At 51.1% G+C, this 20169-nt stretch overlaps 2 protein-coding genes and 1 non-coding gene across 6 annotated transcripts; all 3 read left to right on the top strand.

Annotated features, from left to right (window-relative positions):
* The first annotated feature begins 617 nt into the window (after positions 1 to 617).
* TMEM107 (transmembrane protein 107) lies at positions 618 to 5840 on the top strand. Of its 4 annotated transcripts, XR_014821844.1 has the most exons (6): positions 618 to 848; positions 1019 to 1086; positions 1189 to 1289; positions 2039 to 2135; positions 2360 to 3504; positions 4935 to 5840. XR_014821844.1 is itself a non-coding variant. In XM_013990058.3 (5 exons), the coding sequence occupies exons 1-5, from the start codon at positions 762 to 764 to the stop codon at positions 2427 to 2429; spliced, it is 423 nt and encodes a 140-aa protein (XP_013845512.1). In that variant the 5' UTR covers positions 618 to 761; the 3' UTR covers positions 2430 to 5840. The 4 variants fall into 4 exon arrangements, 3 of the variants coding, with proteins under 3 accessions (XP_013845512.1, XP_084842272.1, XP_084842273.1); XM_013990058.3 differs by having other exon boundaries at positions 2360 to 5840; XM_084986146.1 differs by lacking the exon at positions 2039 to 2135 and having other exon boundaries at positions 1189 to 1369; positions 2360 to 5840.
* Positions 3025 to 3160, top strand: LOC146398394 (U8 small nucleolar RNA). Its single transcript, XR_014822121.1, has one exon. It is a non-coding gene; the product is annotated as a U8 small nucleolar RNA (small nucleolar RNA).
* Positions 5841 to 15503: 9663 nt separating the features above from the next.
* VAMP2 (vesicle associated membrane protein 2) lies at positions 15504 to 19283 on the top strand. The gene is made up of 5 exons (XM_003358281.6): positions 15504 to 15593; positions 16102 to 16222; positions 16680 to 16838; positions 16919 to 16970; positions 17582 to 19283. Coding segments are annotated over exons 1-5 (351 nt in total). The 5' UTR covers positions 15504 to 15591; the 3' UTR covers positions 17599 to 19283.
* Positions 19284 to 20169: the final 886 nt, after the last annotated feature.

The raw sequence follows: 20169 nt of genomic DNA, 5'->3' as shown, positions 1-20169 counted from the left end.
CCTAGTCCAAGAGAGCGGGCCACTTTCCGCGATGTGCAAATCCCTCACCAGTCTGAGCAAAGGTGTCTGGGGCGTGAGGGAGGGGGAACTAGAATCAACGAAGGTGCAGGTATGGGGTCCTCCAACGACCAGGGGCTCTGGGACAACAAGTGGCAGCCGGACAACATAGGCACATCCACCTCTCCACGTTCGGCCCAGGGCACGTGGGAGCTAAAGGAATGCGGAGGAGGGAAGGAGAGAGAGCATCCAGGCCTCAGGCACAGACAGCCGTGTCCGGAGGTTCATCCGGGACAACGCAGCAGGGGTTGGGGGTCGGGCTGCACCCGGCGTGGGCATCCGGAGAAGGGGGGGGTCCCAGGCTAGGCCCGGAGGGTTTCCGTTCGCCGGCGCTGCGCGGGCAGACTGGACGATGCAGGGCAGCGCCACCGCACACTCGGTGCTGACCGCTCGGCTGCTAGTGACCAGGCAACGGATAATCGGCCTCCGGCCGGAATCAAGTACGACGCAACCTGACTTGCAGTCCCGCGACGGCACGCAGCTGCTTGACAGTTTAATGCTCTCGCGAGATTTTCAGAGATCCGGTCGCAGCACCAGCTACCGCAGTTACCAAGGCAACTGGGCGGTGCCAGCGCGAGCGGGAAGGAGGCGAACGTCGGATTTTTGTCTGCTAGCCTAGGAGACTTGAGGACTGGCCCTCCCCGAGTTTCCAGCCCTAGAAACCCCGGCCTCTGCTCCAGGCAGTACCCCGTCCCCTGGGGGCCATGAGCCGGGTCTCGGGGCTCGTGCCCTCTCGCTTCCTGACGCTCCTGGCGCATCTGGTGGTCGTCATCACCTTATTCTGGTCCAGGGTAAGACCCACGGCCCCGCTCCGTTAGTCCACGCTCCCACCTTGGAGTGGTCCTGGCCCCACTCTACGCCTCTCCCCGGGGGCTTTACCCGGTCGGGTGCTCCCCCCCCCGCCCCCACCCCGCCACCGCCGCCCCTCTCTCAACTTCTTTCTTTCTGCCCTGCTCCTCAGGACAGCAACATCCAGGCCTGCCTGCCTCTCACGTTCACCCCTGAGGAGTATGAGAAGCAGGATATTCAGTGAGCACCTGGGGCAGGGTGGTCAGAATTAAGCAGTCGTGGAAGTGAAGGGGTCTTAGAAAAAGTTCAAGAGGCCTAAGCCCACACCCTTCCTTTCTGCAGGCTGGTGGCAGCGCTTTCTGTCACCCTGGGCCTCTTTGCAGTGGAGCTGGTCGGTTTCTTCTCAGGAGTTTCCATGTTCAACAGCACCCAGAGCCTCATCTGTATCCTTTCTTCCGTGCACCTTTCCTGCACCGGCCATTTTCATCACAGCTCCTCTCCGCCACCTAACTAGGCCTTTCTGGTACATTGGTGTTTGTTCTAGTAGGCAAACAGAGTCCCTCCAGTTGAGAAATCTTCTTAGGCACTGTGGGAGATTTAATACAATCTTTGGGCATCTGTTAAGCTCCTGCTATACATCAGTCACTGGAGATCTCAAAATGGGAGTAAAACACAATTTTCTACCTTGAGGAAGAGTTAGACACAGACAGACATCTGTAATTCCGTGTGATAAGCACTGTGCCACGGGATGTGTAAAGATATGAAGCTTGTGGGGACACAGACGAGACAGAGGACGTGAGGGAGATGGATTAGGGAAGGCTTTGGTACTTGAATTGTGGTCAGGGAGGACCAGGGTGCTGGAAAGTGATTCCAGCAGAGAGTAAAAGGTCACAGAGTGCTTGGAACAGATGGGGAGGCTACTACCTCACCTGAACGGTCCAGGCTAGATATGGGGTGGGGGTTGCTTAAGGTCCCAGCTGTGCAGACTCAGCTCCTCTACTCACATGGCTGCCCTAAAACTCAGGATTCAGGGCTGCTGGCTCTGGCCTTTGCAGTGTGGTAAGAGGAGCAAGAGGTGCCCCGCTTCCTAGGATGTAAACCTGAATGTAGATGCCAGCCCCCAAACCGGCCTTTTCTGACCCATTACTACCTATTGATCCAAAGGATTTCCTTGACTCTAGTGTGTTCCAAGCCATTGGGGCTCACTGTAGTGCATCTGTGGCCCTGTCCTTTTTCATATTTGAGCGTTGGGAATGCACCACGTACTGGTACATTTTTGTCTTCTGCAGGTACGGTAGCACCCAATGTTTGGGCATGGGAAAGCAACATTAACTCTAAATCTGAAGATTTCCCTCACCCAGCTCTTTACTCCATGTATAAAATATCAGATCCACTCAACATCCTTTTTTGAAGTCCCCTCCCTCCTACATTTGGGGGTGGTATCTCTGGCTTGGGGATTTGGATTTTTTTATTGGATGAAGGGGACCCCGAAACCACCACCTATCTTCCGCAGTGCCCTCCCAGCCGTCACTGAAATAGCGTTATTCATCAGCGTCTTTGGGCTGAAAAAGAAACCTTTCTGATACCTTCATGACCGGAAGTACGGATGAAGGCTGGAAGAGCGAGGGATCGCTCACCGTTCCTGGAAGAAGGAAGTCAGAGGCTCCAGCTCTTCCTCCAAAACTGCGTCATGGAGGGTATCAGTGTAATAGTAATTATCTCTCGAGTCTGAAATTATGTGTGCTTTGCTTATAGTTCTTTGTAATAAATATATTTTTAGAATATGATCGACTTATAAAAATTTCAGATGAAAATTGGGGTGGCCAAAGTGATGGCTGTTTTCTAGGCCTGCGGACTGTAAAATAGTATATTCGCTTTTATTTTGGTTATTACGGTAGAAGTCTGGCGGGAGGGTGGGCGGGGATATGTAAATAAGGCGGTACTTACGGGTGGGACACCCGGCTGGTAAGTGAGTGGAGCATTCTGGGAGGAATTAGCTTATCCATTTTTGATAGCCAAATGGAAAAACTTATTTTAAAACATTTGGAAATAAATGTACCAAAATATACAGAAGAACCCAAGTAGGCTTAGTTGCTCGGACCAACGCAGTGTTTACTCATCCTATCTTTGAGAGGAATCTTTTTCCCAGAGTGCGGAATGTCACGCTAAACGTTCTTATCGTCAGGTAGGATAATCCTTACCTGTTCCTCCTTCGGGAGGGCAGAATGGAAAATGATGATTGGAGCTCGCATGATTCGTGATTAACGGCTCTGCGTAATCAGGACTTGCAACACCCTGATTGCTCCTATCTGATTCTTCCTGACGATCAGCGCTTTTTATCAGGGTCTTCACGGTTAGAAAGCTGTTGTTGTAGGGAAGACGTTGTACTTCCTATTTCTTGCTAGTACTTTCTTTTCAATTGTGGCTCTTGTCGCGGATGTTAGTGTAGTGCTAACTCCTCAAATCCCTTCTGCCGCGGAGCAGGCTTCCTTTTTAGTCTCAATGGCTGCAGTTTCCACCGGAAGGTTGGTCCAGGTTCTGAATCCACTCAGTAGTCTGCAGGGAACTCCCTGCTGCTGCTGCCTGGGAGGTGGTGATGACAACACGTTCAAGAGAATGCTGCTTCGCATTATATACACAGACTGCAGGAGTCTGAAGGTCGGTGTTAAAGCATGTGTATTCTCAGGGTCATGTTTAGATTCATTACTGAGTGGAATGGTGGAGCCCAGCCATCCCTGGAGATGCTTTCTGGTGATGCCTACACACAGATAATTTTATCCTAGCTCTCTGTCCCTTCTGGCAGCCTTTCATTCTTACTATCACTCAAAAAACAAAACCAAGCAAAAAACAAAAACTGAGCAATTCCTATATGCAGAGCGCTGTAGTACTGAGGGAATAAATGTGAATATGCTCGGTACTCGCCTTGGCCCTCACAGATGCATGATAGATATGGCTCATGGAGGCAGACAAGAGACAATTTCTAGTATTCTCAGAGTAATTTAATAGCGAATTATGATAAATGCTATAAAGGCGACTATGGAGGCTATGGAGTAGGGATTAATTTGCCCAAAGTGGTACAAGTGTTGCTTCTCCAGGAGCAATTTGAGTGAGGTCGTGGAGTGTGCCTGAAGCAGATGGGCAGGGGGGGTGGACATTGTGGGCCACAGTTGTAGCTTGACTAGGAAAGTCACATCCCACTGCAGTTTGGGTTTCACCAATGATGTGCTCTACCAATTTGTGAAAGATGACTTTTTGATTTTTACAAACGTTATGGACAGGTTGTTAAAATCAGCTACTATCAAAAATTATGTTGGAGTTCCTGCTGTGGCGCAGTGGGTTAAGAATCTGCAGCAGCTCAGGTTGCTGTGGAGCTGGGGGTTCCACCCCGGATCTGGCTCAATGGATTAAAGGATCTAGTGGTTGCTGCAGCTGCAGGTGTAAGTCACAGCTACAGCTTGGATTCAATCCCTGGCCCAAGATCTTCCATATACCATAGAGTGAGGCTATTAAAAAAAAAAAAAAAAAAAAAAGAGGAGCTCTTCTAGGGTTCCCTTCATGGTTCAGCAGTTAATGAACCTGACTAGGATCCATCAGGATTCAGGTTCGATCCCTGGGTTCGCTCAGTGGGTAGAGGATCCAGCTTTGCTATGAGCTCTGGTGTAGGTTGCAGACGGGGCTCAGTTCCCACGTGGCTGTGCCGTAGGCCAGAGGCTTCAGTTCCCATTCGACCCCTAGCCTGAGACCCTCCATATGCCCTGGGTGCAGCCCTGAAAAGCAAAATAAAAAAAAAAAAAAACAGAGAGGAGTTCCTCTTGTGACCCAGTGGGTTAAGAAGTGGACTAGTATCCATGAAGAGTTGGGTTCTATCCCTCGCCTCCTTCAGTGGGTTAAAGGATCCAATGTGGGTGGTGGCTGTGATCTGGGTTGCTGTGACTGTGGTGAAGGCAGATCCCCCTAGCCTGGGAACTTACATATGCTGCGAGTGCAACCCTAAAAAGATTTTAAAAATATATATATTTTAAAAGTTAAATTATGCAAACTTGCAATTAAATAAATTACATTTTCATTTTGTTCTACTGTCTTTTTAGGCACGGATTGAACCCGTGGTCTATCATGGATACTAGTCGGGTTTGTTAACCACTGCGCCACGACAGGAACTCTGTAAATCATGTTTTTAAACGGAGGTGATAAATAATCAAAATGCATTATTTCTTGGTTATGTTCTAAATGTACTGTTATATGCCTTTGAGGTTATTTACCTTTATTGTATCTGTTTGGTGGGAATACTATAAAATGATACTGCTGTGTTATCTTTCCAACTTAGTGACATCGGGTTAGTAGTTTGACAATGGCCTGAACAGGAGTATTTACACTACAGAATTGGCCAATGCTACCTATCAGGCTTTGTTGATTGTCTAGATTTAAGAAGGTGGTGGGGGTTCCCGTTGTGGCTCAGTGGTTAACGAATCCAACTAGGAACCATGAGATTGAGGGTTCGATTCCCTGGCCTTGCTCAGTGGGTTAAGGATCTGGCATTGCCGTGAGCTGTGGCTCTGGTGTAGGCCAGCAGCAACAGCTCCGATTAGACCACTAGCCCAGGAACCTCCATGGGCCGCGGGTGCGGCCCTAGAAAAGACAAAAAAAAAAAAAAAAAAAAAAGTGATGGAAAAAATGTTAATAATGCAGAATAAATCTCTTTCTTGTCTGTAATTGTTACATCATGAATAGCCACCCCCAAAAATGGAGGAAATATTCTCCCAGGGTTTGAAAACTGTTATCAGATTCAGCAAAGAAGTCACTCAAATCATTGAGGATCCTGTGAAGTTTCATATATCTTCAGTATTTCATTTTTGTCATAAAAATGTAAATAAAAATATCAGCCAACATTCATGTTGGAACTACACTTATACTTAAGATACAACTCCATTTATGAAATCATGGATACAAAAGTAGAATTTGCAATAAAGAACATGATATATATGTGTGTATATATATATATGTGTGTATGGTTTTTTGTTTGTTTATTTGTTTTTGCCTTTTAGGGCCACACTCTTGGCATATGGAAGTTACCAGGCTAGGGGGTTGAATCAGAGCTACAGCTGCTGGCCTGCACCACAGCCACACTAGATCTGAGCTGCATCTGTGACCTACACCACAGCTAACAGCAATGCTGGCTCTTTAACCTCATGCATAGCAGCCAGGTTAGTTTCCATTGAGTCACGACAGGAACTCCAAGAGAATTGTGTGTGTGTGTGTGTGTGTGTATATATATGTATATATATATACTTTTTTTTTTTTTTTTTTTTTTTGTCTTTCTGTCTTTTTAGGGCCTCACTCATGGCACATGGAAGTTCCCAGGCTAGGGGTCTAATCGGAGCTGTAGCCACCGGCCTACACCAGAGCCACAGCAACGCGGGATCCGAGCCGCGTCTGCAACCTACACCACAGCTCATGGCAACACTGGATCCTTAACCCACTGAGCGAGGCCAGGGATCAAACCTTCAACCTCATGGTTCCTAGTCAGATTCGTTAGCCACTGAGCCACGATGGGAACTCTGAGAATTGTATATTCTGTTTGCAGATTCTGTGTTAAAGATCCTTTATATCAGTAAAATTTTTTAAAATTATTTTTAAGGTGTTCCCTTTGTGGTGCAGCGGAAACGAATCCCACTAGGAACCATGAGGTTGAGGGTTCAATCCCTGGCCTTGCTCAGTGGGTTAAGGATCCCTCGTTGCTGTGGCTGTGCTGTACGCTGGCAGCTCCAGTTCCAATTCAACCCCTAGCCTGGGAACCTACATATGCCGCGTGGGTGAGGCCCTAAAAAGACTAAAAAAATAATAAATAAATCAAAATAAAATTATTTTTAATATATTTTAATGGAGTATAATAGACTTACAAAGTTATGTTAGTTTAGGTGTACAGCAAAGGAAATCAGTTGTACATATATACATATCCATTCCTTTTTATTTTTGTCATTTTGCCTTTTTCTTAGGCGCTCCCGCGGCATGTGGAGGTTCCCAGGCTAGGGGTCTAATTGGAGCTGTAGCCACCGGCCTACGCCAGAGCCACAGCAACACGGGATCCGAGACACGTCTGCGACCCACACCACAGCTCATGGTAACACCGAATCCTTAACCCACTGAGCAAGGCCAGGGATGGAACCCGCAACCTCATGGTTCCTAGTCGGATTCTGTAACCACTGCGCTGCCACGACGGGAACGCCTCCATTCCTTTTCAAATTCTTTTCCCATATAGGTTACTGCAGTGTGGAAAAATTTACCCCTGCTCTACAGCAGGTGCTGGTTACCTGTCTATCTTAGATACAGTAGTGTCTGTATGTCGGTCCCAATCGCCTAATTTATCCCTCCCCCATATATCAATAAAATTGATTTTTAGGAGTTCCCGTCATGGCGCAGTGGTTAACGAATCGGACCAGGAACCATGAGGTTGCGGGTTCGGTCCCTGCCCTTGCTCAGTGGGTTAAGGATCCAGTGTTGCCGTGAGCTGTGGTGTAGGTCGCAGATGCGGCTCGGATCCCGCGTTGCTGTGGCTCTGGTGTAGGCTGGTGGCTACAACTCTGATTCAACTCCTAGCCTGGGAACCTCCATATGCCACAGGAGCGGCCCAAGAAATAGCAAAAAGGCAAAAAAAAAAAAATAAATAAAAATTAAAAAATAAATAAATAAATAGATTTTTATAATTAACTTTGTACCTGCATACATGAATACTTTTTTTGGAAAGTAAGTTTTTTTTGTTTTGCTTTTTAGGGCCACACCGGCGGCATGTAGATGCTCCCTGGCTAGGGGTCGAATTGGAGCTACAGCCGCTGGCCTACACCACAGTTCACAGCAACACTGGACCCTTAAAGCACTGAGGGAGGCCAGGGATCGAACCTGCACCCTCACGGTCCCTAGTCGGATTCCTTTCCTCTGCGCCACACGGGAACTCCAAGAGTGAGTTGTTAAACATTTATCTGCGCGTACAACCCCAAGAAACTGCTCATTGCCAATGACTGTCTTGTTGGTAAATCCAGAGCTTTCTCAGACTTCAGCTTGATCTCTTTCCAATATGCTCACACTCCCCTGATTGAAATTTGTTCTCTGTTTCTGAAAATTCCTTTCCCTGGCTTACCTCCCGCTGCTGTTCTAGCTGCTCCTTAGGTTCATCTAACGAGTACTGACCGCGAGTGCACAGGCAGCCCGTCCCTGGGGACACACTGCTGCGTTGTCTCCCTCACTTGCCCCTTAAATGGTGATGGTCGCTACTCCTTGGGTGACTTTATCCACCTCTTGTCTTCATGCTCCTGGGCTCCATGCCCTGACCGTTGTTGTTGTTTGTTGGTTTGGCAGTGCCCATAGCATGTAGAAATTCCCAGGTCAGGGATCAAACCTGGGTCACAGCAGTGACGCAGCCTCTGCAGTGACAAAGCCAGATCTTTAATCCACTGCATCACAAGGGAACTCTTTGCACACGCTCGCCACGGCCATGGCTTTTTTTTTTTTTTTTTGTCTTTTGTCTTTTTAGGGCCTCACCCGCGGCATGTGGAGGTTCCCAGGCTCGGGGTCTAATTGGAGCTACAGCTGCCGGTCTACACCACAGCCACAGCCACGCCAGATCTGAGCCACGTCTGCAACCTACACCACAGCTCACAGCAACACCGGATCCTTAACCCACTGAGCAAGGCCAGGCATCGAACCTGCAACGTCATGTTTCTTAGTTGGATTCGTTTCCGCTGCACCAGGATGGGAACTCCTCGCCATGACTTTCCTATGTGAGCCCTGGCTCAGGGAAGAAAGACTGGGAGCAAAAGCTGTGGAGCCAGACGCAGGTGTAAGGTACACCCTCTCTCCTCGGCTGTACGATCACCAACAGGTCACTTAACCTGCCTATACCCCAATTCCTTCATCCACACTCCAGGAGCAGCTGCTACAAGCACTTCAACTTCTCTTAGTCAACACCAGAGACTTTGCCAATTAGCGTCAAAAATAGATTTTCATTTTATTATGAGATTAGTGGCTTTATTAATCAGCATAAGCCAGTCATGAAAAGACAAATACTGCTTGATCTATTTATATGACGTACTGGGGGGTGGCTCAAATTCATAGCCATGGAAAGTAGAACGGGGGTTGCCAAGGGCTGGGGGAGAGGAAAATGGGGAGTTGTTTAATGGTAGAGAGGTTAAGTTTTGCAAGACGAAAGAGTTCTAGAGATTGGAGGCACAACAGTGTGAAAGCACTTTTTTATCATTTAAAAATAGAGTATTTTTTATAATTTAAAAATAGAAGACTAAAATTCCGTAGGGAAATGGGATTAGTCAATAAAGGTTATTAGGAGTTCCCGTCCGTTGCTCAGTGGTTAACGAATCGGACCAGGAACCATGAGGGAATCGGACCAGGAACCATGAGGTTGCGGGTTCGATTCCTGGCCTTGCTGAGTGGGTTAAGGATCCCACGTGGCCGTGAGCTGTGGTGTAGGTTGCAGATGCTGCTCGGATCCCGCGTTGCTATGGCTCTGGGGTAGGCCGGCGGCTCCAGCTCTTATTTGACCCCTCGCCTGGGAACCTACATATGCTGCAGAAGCAGCCCAAGAAATGGCAAAAAGACAAAAAAAAAAAAAATCTATAGGAAAAATACTGACGACCCAATAAAAATGTAGAAAAAAATTCACAGATATTTCACAGAAAAGGAGATATAAAGAACTCTCAAATATATGAAGAGAGAGCTAGCTTCATTCACGGTAAGAGAAACGCAAATCATGCCTACCCTACATTTGCATGGTCCAGAAAGTTTCATAGAGTTTAAAGAGGGTATGGGTTCCAGTCAACAGGCCTCACCTGTTTGTTGCTGGGAGTAAAAGGTGACAACATATCCAGCTGAGAGCAACTTGGCAATATTCCATCAAATAAAAATCACAATCACAGAGTTTCCCTTATGGCTCCTCGGTTAAGGAACCCAAGCAGGATCCATGTGGATGCGGGTTCGATCTCTGGCCTTGCTCAGTGGGTTAAGGATCCGGCGTTGCCTTGAGTTGTGTAGGTCAAGGCGTGGCTCTGATCCCGTGTTGCTGTGGCCGTGGTGTAGGTCAGCAGCTGTAGCTGCGATTTGACCCCTAGCCTGGGAATTTCCAAATGCTGCGGGTGCGGCCCTAAAAAGAAAATAAAAATCACAAAGACCCATGCCCCTTGACCATGGATTTTCCCCTCTAAGAACTAGCCCTATATATTTGCCCACGATCGCATAGGCACTTATAGATTGTTCTTCGCAGGCTTTGCTTGTTTTGGCGAAAGACTGGAAACAGCAGTCTGTCAACAGGGGCTTGGTTAAATTTCATTACGGTGTAATACCGTGCAGCCAACCTCATACACCATTATGGAACAATCTCCAAGATTCTTTCTTGACTGACAAAAGCAAGTTACAGAACAGTTCATGCAGTTTCTTACATTTGTTTTAAAAACAAAACAAAACAAAGGAAAGCTATGTGCACAGAGGGGGGGCACGCTGTACTGGCAGAAACTGGTGGTTGAAGGGCAGAGGCTGGGAGGGTGGGAGACTTTCTTCATGTGTTCTTTTGAACTTTTGGAATTAGAGGGATTTTTTAATTAAAAAGATTTTATCCTTTTTTTTTTTTTTTTTTGAACTTGCGGTTGTTTATTTATTTATTTATTTTTGGCTGCGCCCGTAGCGTGCAAAAGCTTTGGAGCCAGGGATCTAACCTGCACACCACAGCAGTGACGATGCTGAGTCCTTAACCTGCTGAGCCCCCAGGGAACGGCAGAACTTTTGGAAGTTAAAATGTTTTTTTCTTTTTTTTTGGAAATTGAGGAATTTTGAAGCACATTCATTAAAAAAAAACAAAAACCAAAAAACTAGCTTTTTAAAAGAATTTGAGCTTGCAGCTGCTTATGATCCCTGTTTGGAAAGGAAGCTAAGTGAGAGGCCAGCAGAGCTGGAAACAGAACCAGATCCCTGATGACGTCAGGAGGGTGCCTGGATCCTGCCGTTTGCAGCTTCATTCCAGTCACGTGAGCCCTGAGTCTCGCTTCTGGTTTAGGTCTGTCTGAGCTGTGTTGGCGAGTGTCTTGAACATTACATCCAAGATCATGGTGGGTGTTTTTTTTTTCCCCCCTTCCAGCTTTATTGAGGTATAATTAACAAACATGCTGTGTTTTAATGATCTCTTTTCTTGTGAATTATTGTGACTCCCGGCGCCAGCACAGTGCCTGGGATTGTAGAATGAAAGAGCCCTCATTTAGAACTTATCTATAAAACAGAAACAGACTCACAGACTTAGAGAACAGACTTGTGGTTGCGGGGCGGGGGGGGACGGAAGTGGGAGTTTGTGATTAGCAAATGTGGGGATTAGTATTACAGGTTGGATAAACAAGATCCTACTGTATAGCACAGGGATTTATACTCACTATCCTGTGATAGCCTATTCTATTCCTGATAGAAAAGAATATGAAAAAGAATTTATACCCGAATGGCTTTGCTGTTTGGCGGAAAGTAACATTGTAAATCAACTATACTTCAATAAAATCTTTTAAAAAAGAACCTTCATGGAGTTCCCGCTGGGGCTCAGCGGGTTAAGAACCCAACTAGTATCCATGAGGATGTGGGTTTGGCTCACTGGGTTAAGGATCCGATGGTGCCACAAGCTGCAGTGTAGACTGCAGACACAGCTCGGATCTGGCATTGCTGCGGCTGTGGCGTAGGATGGCAGCTGCAGCTCTGATTCCACTCCTGGCCTGGGAACCTCCACATGCCGCAGGAGAGGCCCTAAAAAGAAGAAAGAGAGTGGGGGGGGGGAGGAAGGGAGGGAGGAAAGAAGGACGGAAGGCTAGCAAAGAAATCTGGAAGAAACAGATACTACAGAGAACAAGGGAAAAAAAAAACAAACCTGTGATTGGAAAATTAAAAAAAAAAAAAAAAAAAGGAAGGGGAAATGCATATAGTCCGTTAGCATTTGTATTCTTTAAAAGAAAAAAAGCAGTATGTACGTCTATGTTTGTCTCTGCAGCAATCATTCCAGAGCATTTCTAAGACTGGAAACAGCAGATGTGTGGGGCAGTGGCCTTGGGTGGCTCAGAGCACGGGTTTGTTGTTCACCCTTTTATGCGTAGATATGTGTACATACACACACACACATATATATACGTATATATATATATTTTTTTTGCTTTTTATCCAAGCCACACCTGTGACCTACCCCACAGCTCACAGCAACGCTGGGTCACCGACCCACTGAGTGAGGCCAGGGATGGAACCCTCATCCTCACGGATACTAGTCGGATTCGTTTCTGCTGTGCTCAACAGGAACTCCCTCTCTTACATTTTGTTTCCTATTACCTAGTTTAAAATATAACCATGAATTTAAAAAACATATAATCATTGTTTTCAGGAGTTCCTGTGGTGGCACAGCGGAAATTAATCCGACTGGGAACCATGAGGTTGCGGGTTCCATCCCTGGCCTCACTCAGTGGGTTAAGGATCTGGCGTTGCTGTGGCTGTGGTGTAGGCCGGCAGCAACTGCTCCGATTAGACCCCTATCTTGGGAACCTCCATATGACTTGGGTGTTGCCCTAAAAAGACAAAAAAAAAAAAGGGAACTGGAGGCAGGTGGCATCCAAGTAGGGCACCTTGCGCTCAGCAGGTTCCTGGCAGTTTCCCTTCTCTCCAGGATCCCAGGGCTTGGCAGGCAGCCCCCAAGCCTTCCAGATTGGAGGGCAGAGCCAGAGGTCACGGGGTAGGGTAGATGACTACAAGGGTGGTGGGGTCAGCCCCTCGGGCCGCATTCCAGGCAGCATTCCCAGGGGGCCACTTCTCCTCATTAGAAGGCCTTTTCTTTACCTTGCTGTGTTGAGGGACACACAAGGTCTCTGAAATTAATTATTAGTTGGGTCAGTTTTGACCCATGTGGATGGAGCAGCTTCATGAGTCACCGTGGCAATGACCCAGCCCCCTTCCACCCCAACCTACAGTCAGTTGTTAGAAGAGGAAAAAACAATAAAGGAAAACTATTAAACTTCATGAAAGGTTTCCTCCATGTCATCTACAGCAGAATTCCTGGAGGTCCTCATTAGAAGTGAACTTGGACTTCCTCCCACATCTTTGGAAGGAGCCTTGACAGTGGCGCCCAGAGAACTGGCTGCCAACCCTTGACGAGGGCTTGAATCGGAGCTGCAGCTGCCGGCCGACACTGCAGCCATAGCAACATGGGATCCGAGCCACGTCTGGGCTCCACGTGGCGGCTCACGGCAATGCCAGATCCTTAACCCACCAAATGAAGCCAGGAATCAACCCAAGTCCTCATGGATGCTAGTCGGATTCGTTTCTGCTGCACCACGTCGGGAACTCTGCAGATGCATTCTCTTTCTTTAGTTCCGTTTACCTCTGTTTTGGGTCTCCACTCTATCTGCCTGCAGAAAACATTCTCTTAGTCATTTCCAGGTGAACTGGGTCTCCCCATCCCTCCTCTTCTCCTGCCTCCAGCACTCATCAAAATTTGGGGAGTTCCTTAGCACACCAGCAAAGGTGGGGTGGGTGGAGAGGGCTGCTCAATGAGAGTCCTGTCTTCAAGATAAATCCTCCTGAGACTCCGCCTCCATGGATCATACACAGCCTCACCCAGGGTGGGCACTGAACCCATGCCACAGCAGCGACCCAAGGATCCTTAACCCACTGTGCCACAAGAGAACTCCATGCTCCCATCTCGATTCTGCTGCTGCCGCCCCCAGACTCTGAGGGCAACAGCAATGTGCCAGCTTTCCAAGCCACACCCCATGGCCTTAGCTCCTCCAATTTATCCCAGGTTCTGTCCCTTGCACGTCCCCTGGACTTGACCATCCAGGAATGGGGATCACTCCTAACCCCCTGTCTAACATCTTGTTTGGTCCTCCACTGGTTGCCCCCTGCCAGCTTAGGGTGTTGGGACAGGGTGGCGGTGGGAAGTCCAGCCTCTTTGTATCTCCTTCCAACCTTAATCTGTCTTAGACACAGACACCACAGCTTTTGAACTTAAAAGCCTGGAATCTGGCATTTTTGTTCTCTAGCTAGAAAGCAGAGTAGTCTCAGGGCCAAAAAGCAAGAGCTAGCCCCCTGCAGCGTCATCTAGGACCCTCAGGGAAGCTGTTCTTTTCTTCCTTTTCACATTGACTGAGCCACCCAGACACTGTGTGTGTGTGTGTGTGTGTGTGTGTGTGTGTGTGTGAGTGCATGGGACCAGGGCAGTGGCAGCGCCCAGGAGGGGGAGAAGCTGAGAGCATCGCATCTTAGATCTGCTGAGTCCCCGCACCCCGCACACACTCCCTGTTCACTCACCTCCCCCACACAGCTGGGAAATGACACCTCTGGTGACAGAGCCTGGCCCAGGCTTCTGCTGGGAGGGGGTGGGGTGCTGCATGGGGGAGGTTGTCACACCCGGAGGCCCTGGGAGGCCTGGGTGGGGGAGGGAGGAAGCCAGCTCCTGTTTGTCTCAGAGACCAAGGCCACCAGCCCCCTCTGCCCACTTCCAGGGTTGCAGTGAGCACCCTCGCTCCAGGGCCACTAGCCACCCCCCCCCCCCAAGGTACCACCTTCTTTACTCTTTAGGCTGATCTGACCTACCCCACAGGACAGGCAGCTCACCTGTTCTCAGCCTGTCCTCTCTGAGGGGACCAGTCCTGCTGAGAATGAGCAGAGGGGGTGTGTGAACTGCTGGGTCTGTTTGGAGGATCTAAACAGAGACAAGTCAGGGATGGAAGGGGCCGGGGATAATCTCCTACCATGTCCCGGATCAAGCCATTTAACAAATACCCCTGTAGTGTCTAGTATGTAATCTATTTGGGGTCCAGAGACAGGCAAAGGGCTATCCAAGGTCACACCCAGGAGGCAGGGACTGCCTTTGCCTCCTTACTGTCCTGCCCCCCCAGGGAAAAAACAAAACGTAAAAGCTAAAGTTCTGTCCTTTCGCCTGGGGTCAGAGGCTGAGCCCTCCCGCTGCAGGGTAGCTGATCCAACTCTGGGTCAGAGCCAGGTTTGGGCCAGTCTGCAGGCGCACCTGAAGCAGCGCCACGGGGCAGCCTCTTGCCTTCCTCCTAGGCCCCTAAGCTTGCCTCTTGTCGGTCAGGCCCAGGCTGCCAAGGACCCCTGGTCTGAACCCCAGCTGTGAGGAGAGAGTTCCTTGTCCCAGACCTCCTTTGAGATCTCCACCTGCGGGCAAGCTTTGGGGACCAGCTGCCACCACTCCACCTCAGCCGCGGGGTCTCGCCTGTCTGCATCGCCCCGGAACCTGCACGTGACCCTTCTGATTTCCCATCTCCCGCCCGTATCTGAAATGCCGAAGACCGGTCAACAGGCGTTGGGACCGTGGGGGCGGGCTGAGACCTGGGTCGGGGTGGGGTGCGGACGGGTCTCGCGGAGGAGGTGTTTGGGGCCGAGGGGTGCCATCAGGGTCGGGCCGTGGGTGTGGGTAAGCCGCGGCCCCCAGGCTCGGGCCGTGGAGGGAGAGGCCGGGGGCCCCGCCTCGCGGGCCCCGCCGCGGGGCGGGCTGCGCTCCCCGCGCCCCGCCCCCACGCCCCGCCCCCGCGGCCCGGCTGCCGCCGAGTGGCCCGCGGCGCCCCGCCCCCGCCCGCAGTGCCCGGATGTGGGTGACGTGCGGCCGCCATCTTCCCGTCCCGGGCAGCCAGCGCCAGTCGGAGCCAGCGCGAGCCGCCGCCGCCGCCACCGCCACCCCTGCTGCTGCCAAGTCCTCCGCCCGCTGCCCCCGCCATGTGAGTCGGCCGCCTGCGCCCGCCCCGGCTGCCCGCGCCGGCCGCCGCCCCTGCGTCCGAGCCTGGGAAGGGCTCGGGGTCCAGCCCGCGCCCCCCGCGCGCCCGGAGGCCAGGCCGGCGCCCGTGACGGCGCGCGGGCAGCCGGAGAGCCCCGGGTCCCCGGCCGGCCGCGCGGGCGCTGGCGCCGGAGGGAGCAGACGCAGGGTCCGCCCGCCCCGCCCCTGTCATCGCTGCCGCCTTTCATTGCGGGTCCCCCCGACCGTGGCTGTGAGGTCGCCCTCATTTGACAGGCGGGGAAACTGAGGCCCGGAGGGGGGAGGGGGCCTCCCTCAAGGTCACGCGGCCGCTTGCCCGCGGGGCCGGGCGAAGGCCATGGCTCCCTTCGGGTGGCTCTCCTCCCGAGAAGGAGGAAGGGGGGCACGGATGGATGGACAGACGGATGGGCGGAGCCCTCGCTGCGGGGCCGAGGGCTCCAGGGCCTGGATCTTAATCCGTCGGTGCCCCTCAGGTCGGCAACCGCTGCGACCGCACCCCCCGCCGCCCCAGCTGGGGAGGGAGGCCCCCCCGCGCCCCCTCCAAACCTCACCAGTAACAGGAGACTGCAGCAGACCCAGGCCCAGGTGGATGAGGTGAGTTGTGGGGGGGGCAGAGGCAGTGGGAACGACCCTGAGGATGGCAAAGCGGTCTGGGGGTCCATCGTGGGTTGAGGGTGATGGCAGTTCACGTTTTCGCGTTCGGAGACAAAAACATACCAAGCCGCGTTCCTGACGTCGTGTAATTGGGAGGGCCGTGGGGTGTTAGCCTTGCTGGCCTGCGCCGTTTCACCCTGGGCGGGTGTGCTCTCGTGACCCGCAGGCTGCTTGAGGCTCGGTAAATAGAGGGTGCTGCTGTGATATGAGATGTCTGGCCACCAGCATGCCTCTGACGTGTGCTCCTTGCATGTCCCCAGGTGTGCTGGGCATGCTCCGCATATGTTGTTGCATGTCAGCCAGACAGCCCTAGGGTGCATGTCTCGTACGTGGGCTCCTGGCTGAGGAGAGCCCTTTGAGATGGGTCTCCCCCCCCATCCCCGCGCCCTTCCCGCAGGTGGTGGACATTATGAGGGTGAACGTGGACAAGGTCCTGGAGCGGGACCAGAAGCTGTCGGAACTGGACGACCGCGCCGACGCACTCCAGGCGGGGGCCTCCCAGTTTGAAACAAGTGCAGCCAAGCTCAAGCGCAAATATTGGTGGAAAAACCTCAAGGTAAGGGTGGAGGCCGGAGGAGTGGTGGGTGGCCGGGAGTGTCCCCGCCTGTCTCCCTGACCGGCCCTTCTCGCCCCCAGATGATGATCATCTTGGGAGTGATTTGCGCCATCATCCTCATCATCATCATTGGTGAGTCGGGCGGGAGTGGCCGGGCCCCTTTGTTGGAGAGGTTTCCCCCCTGACGTCTGGGTTTTGAAGGTCATTAACCTCGTTTTTACTATTCAGCAAAGAGCACACAGAGCTGCCAATAGCAGTTCTGATTCATCTAGCACCCCAAACCTCAATGTTGTTGAGCTTGTACTTTGCCTGGTTCTGGGCAATTTCTGGTAAGATTTTTGGAAACCGGAAAGCCGGTGGAGATCTCCACTGCTCCCTTGAGGACCCTTTGGGTTTGTCCAGTATGGGAACCCTGGAATTGGGGTGTGGGGGAGCAGCGAAGACTCAGGGGCTTGAGAAATGGCTAGGAAGCCAACCACCCTATTGGTTGAGAGCTGTGGTCTCAGAGGCTCCGAGGATTCGGGGTCTGTGGCCCCAAAGCCATACCGTGACGTTGAGGAGACCTTGAAGCTGACCTGTGCAGCTTCCTTGCTTTACAGATGGAGGATCTGAGACCAGGAGGGGAAGGGACGGTCAGCCAGCTGGGAGGTGGGGAAGGTGGGAGCAGGGCCGGGCCTGACACGCTGCTTTCTCTCTTTCTCTTTCTTTCTCCCCTCTTCTTCCTTCTCTTTCCCTCTCTGCAGTTTACTTCAGCTCTTAAACCCCTGAGGAGCCTGCCCTGCCCAGAGAAGGGCCTCTCCCCCCCATCCCCAGCCGCTCCTCCACCTCTCAGCCATATCTTCCAGCCCCCTCCTCCCCCGGGATCCGCGTGTGTGTGTCGTGTGTGTGCCCCCTTGTAAATAGCCAGCTGTTATTTATACATATATAATATTATATATATTTGGTCTGTTTGTAGTTTTATTACTAGAAGATTTTTCCGGTTGTCCTTAACACCCCTTCCTGAGGTTCCCATCGCCTCCTTTTGCCCCTCCTCTCCTCTCCTTTCCCTCTCTTCCTCACCGGCCCCAACTCCCTTCATTTGCATCTGCTATGCAATAGTCCCTCTTCCTCCCCTCCTTCCCTTGGATTTAGCTGATCCTTCCTCCCGCCCTGGTCTTCCCCATACACCCCCTCACCCCACCCCACCCCCCGACAAAAAAAAAAAAAAGAAAAGCAGCTGTCCAGGACTCCCTAGGTGCATCTTCTTTGCATCATTGGGAGGCTCTGAGACTGGTCCCTTTTGGTCCTAAGAATCCCAAGGTCTTCTGGGAGCTTCCAGCATGTTAATTAGCATCATTTGCATACTGACATCCCTTTTGGTTTCCTTTTTTTCTCCATCAGGCTTCTGTTCATTCTTTCAACTTGTGTTTCTTTTTTACTGAGGAGTTAGTCCCTATTGGTCTGGTCCTTGTATCACACTTTTCATTTGCATGACATTACTTGCAGGTGGTAGGGAGCCTGGGCATTGGGGGTGTCAGGCTGTTCTGGCCCCCAGAATTGCCCTCTCCGAGCCCCTCCAGTCCAGTTTGCCTCCCCTTCCCCGATTTTCCAAACCTCTTGTCCCTCCTTCCCCTCCCCCCAGCTGGTGTGTACGTGTCTTGGAGTTCAGTGTGTTATGATGGACCAATAATTCTGCCACTTGGAGTCTCTCCCCACATTCCTGCTCCCCAGTTTTCAAGTGGGGTGCTCAATTGACATTCCCATGGGGTCTCCCTCCCTCCCATCTGCCTGACCCGCCTCCTCCTCCTCCCAGCAGGAGAGTTGGGGGTTGGCCACAATCTGATTTTTCTTGGGAGAGGTGGCTACCTGTGTGTGTGGGGTCATCACTGCCTTGGGGAGGAGTGGGGCAGGGCAAAGAATCCTCCCAATTCCTGCCTGAAATCTCTGGCCCCACCCCTGCTGGGGGTTTGACTGAAAGCCCTCCTCACCCATTTGGGGGGTGTTGCCCTATCAGCTCCTCTGATTGCCCCCCTGAATTCGGGGCAGGGGTTTTAGTCACTGCCAATGTGTGTGTGGGACTTGCCGGAAGGTGGTGATTCTTTCCCCTCTCCAGGGTGGTGGAGCCCAGAGAGAGCTGTCTCCTCCTTAGGTGAAATGATAAGGAAGGATGTAACGTCTTTTTTAATGGCACAATTTTGGGGGTCTGAGGGTGCAGTCCCTTAACCTGCCACTGGAAGGGACCGCCTAAACTCTTCCCCCCACACTCAAAGGTTTCTGTGTGGAGGGGGAGCAGGGAGATCAAAGCTGTGTTGTGAAAGGGTAGGGAAAGATGCTGGGGGTGGGGGTGCTGTGTTCTAGACCCCCTTATTATCCCAGTGTCCCCTGCCCCGCCTTCCCTCACCCCATGCCCCCAATTCTGTGGCGCATCCAGATTGTGAAAATGTACAATAAATGTGTAATGAGTAACCAGGTGGTGGTTTAAGATCTTTTCCTAACCAGTGGGAAGGGTGTTGGATCTGCAGGTAAAACAAGAAGGTTGAGAAGATACATCTGGAAGAGACTGAGCTTTGCCAAGGAACCTGACCTTGGGCAGGGCAAAGTGTGATCCCAAAAGTGGCCACAAGGGGGCACCAGGAATCGATAATGTGTTCATGAGCCCAGGGCCTCAGCCTGGTGAACCCTGCGGTCTGGGCTTCTCAGCTTTCCCCCCATTCCTTTTCTGAGGGCATTTTGCTGTTTCTTGGATCCCTTTCTACTCCTTGACTTAACTCTCAGGTGTTACGCAGTTGCTCCTGTGGTCATTTACTCCTAGACCTGAAATAGGTGGACAACTGGGAAACATCTCTTCCCCTTTGTGCCTAGAACAGTGCTAACATCCAGAAAGGGTTAATAAATACTAATTGAACAAAACGGCTCAGGGAGACAGAGGTGAGTGTGGTGTGGAGTCGGCTGCAGGGCTTGCCACCCCTGCCCTGTGTGCAGTCAGACTGGTGACTCTGGACCCCCACACTGAACTCTTAATCTCCAGCAACAAATGCAGCCGATGTGGTACCCTTTCATCTCTGACCCCGGGCACTTCAACAGTAGGTGGGAGTGCTAGGTGAGCTCCGGAGGGCCCATTTTTCTGGGCGGCAACATGAGGGTTCCGCATAGGAAATCTCGATAATGTTTCCTAAACTTGTCGGCTCATGAGAACTACCAGGAATGCTTTTTAAAATAGATTTTCAGGCCCCTTCCCCGGAGATTGAGTCAGCAGTTGTAAGGGACCAAGTGATTCTTATAATTAGGTATACAGTCATTATCATAATGTTCACCATTTGTTGAGGGCTTACTATTTTCAGGACAGGTACTA

This window comes from Sus scrofa, chromosome 12 (genome assembly GCF_054392235.1).
Source record: "Sus scrofa isolate SSC_HxYL_T2T_F1_AM1 chromosome 12, Sscrofa_HxYL_maternal_Yorkshire_Landrace_v2.0, whole genome shotgun sequence".
NCBI lineage: Eukaryota > Metazoa > Chordata > Mammalia > Artiodactyla > Suidae > Sus > Sus scrofa.
The sequence above is the reverse complement of the archived record's forward strand: the minus strand, read 5'-3'. Positions and strand labels throughout refer to the sequence as shown.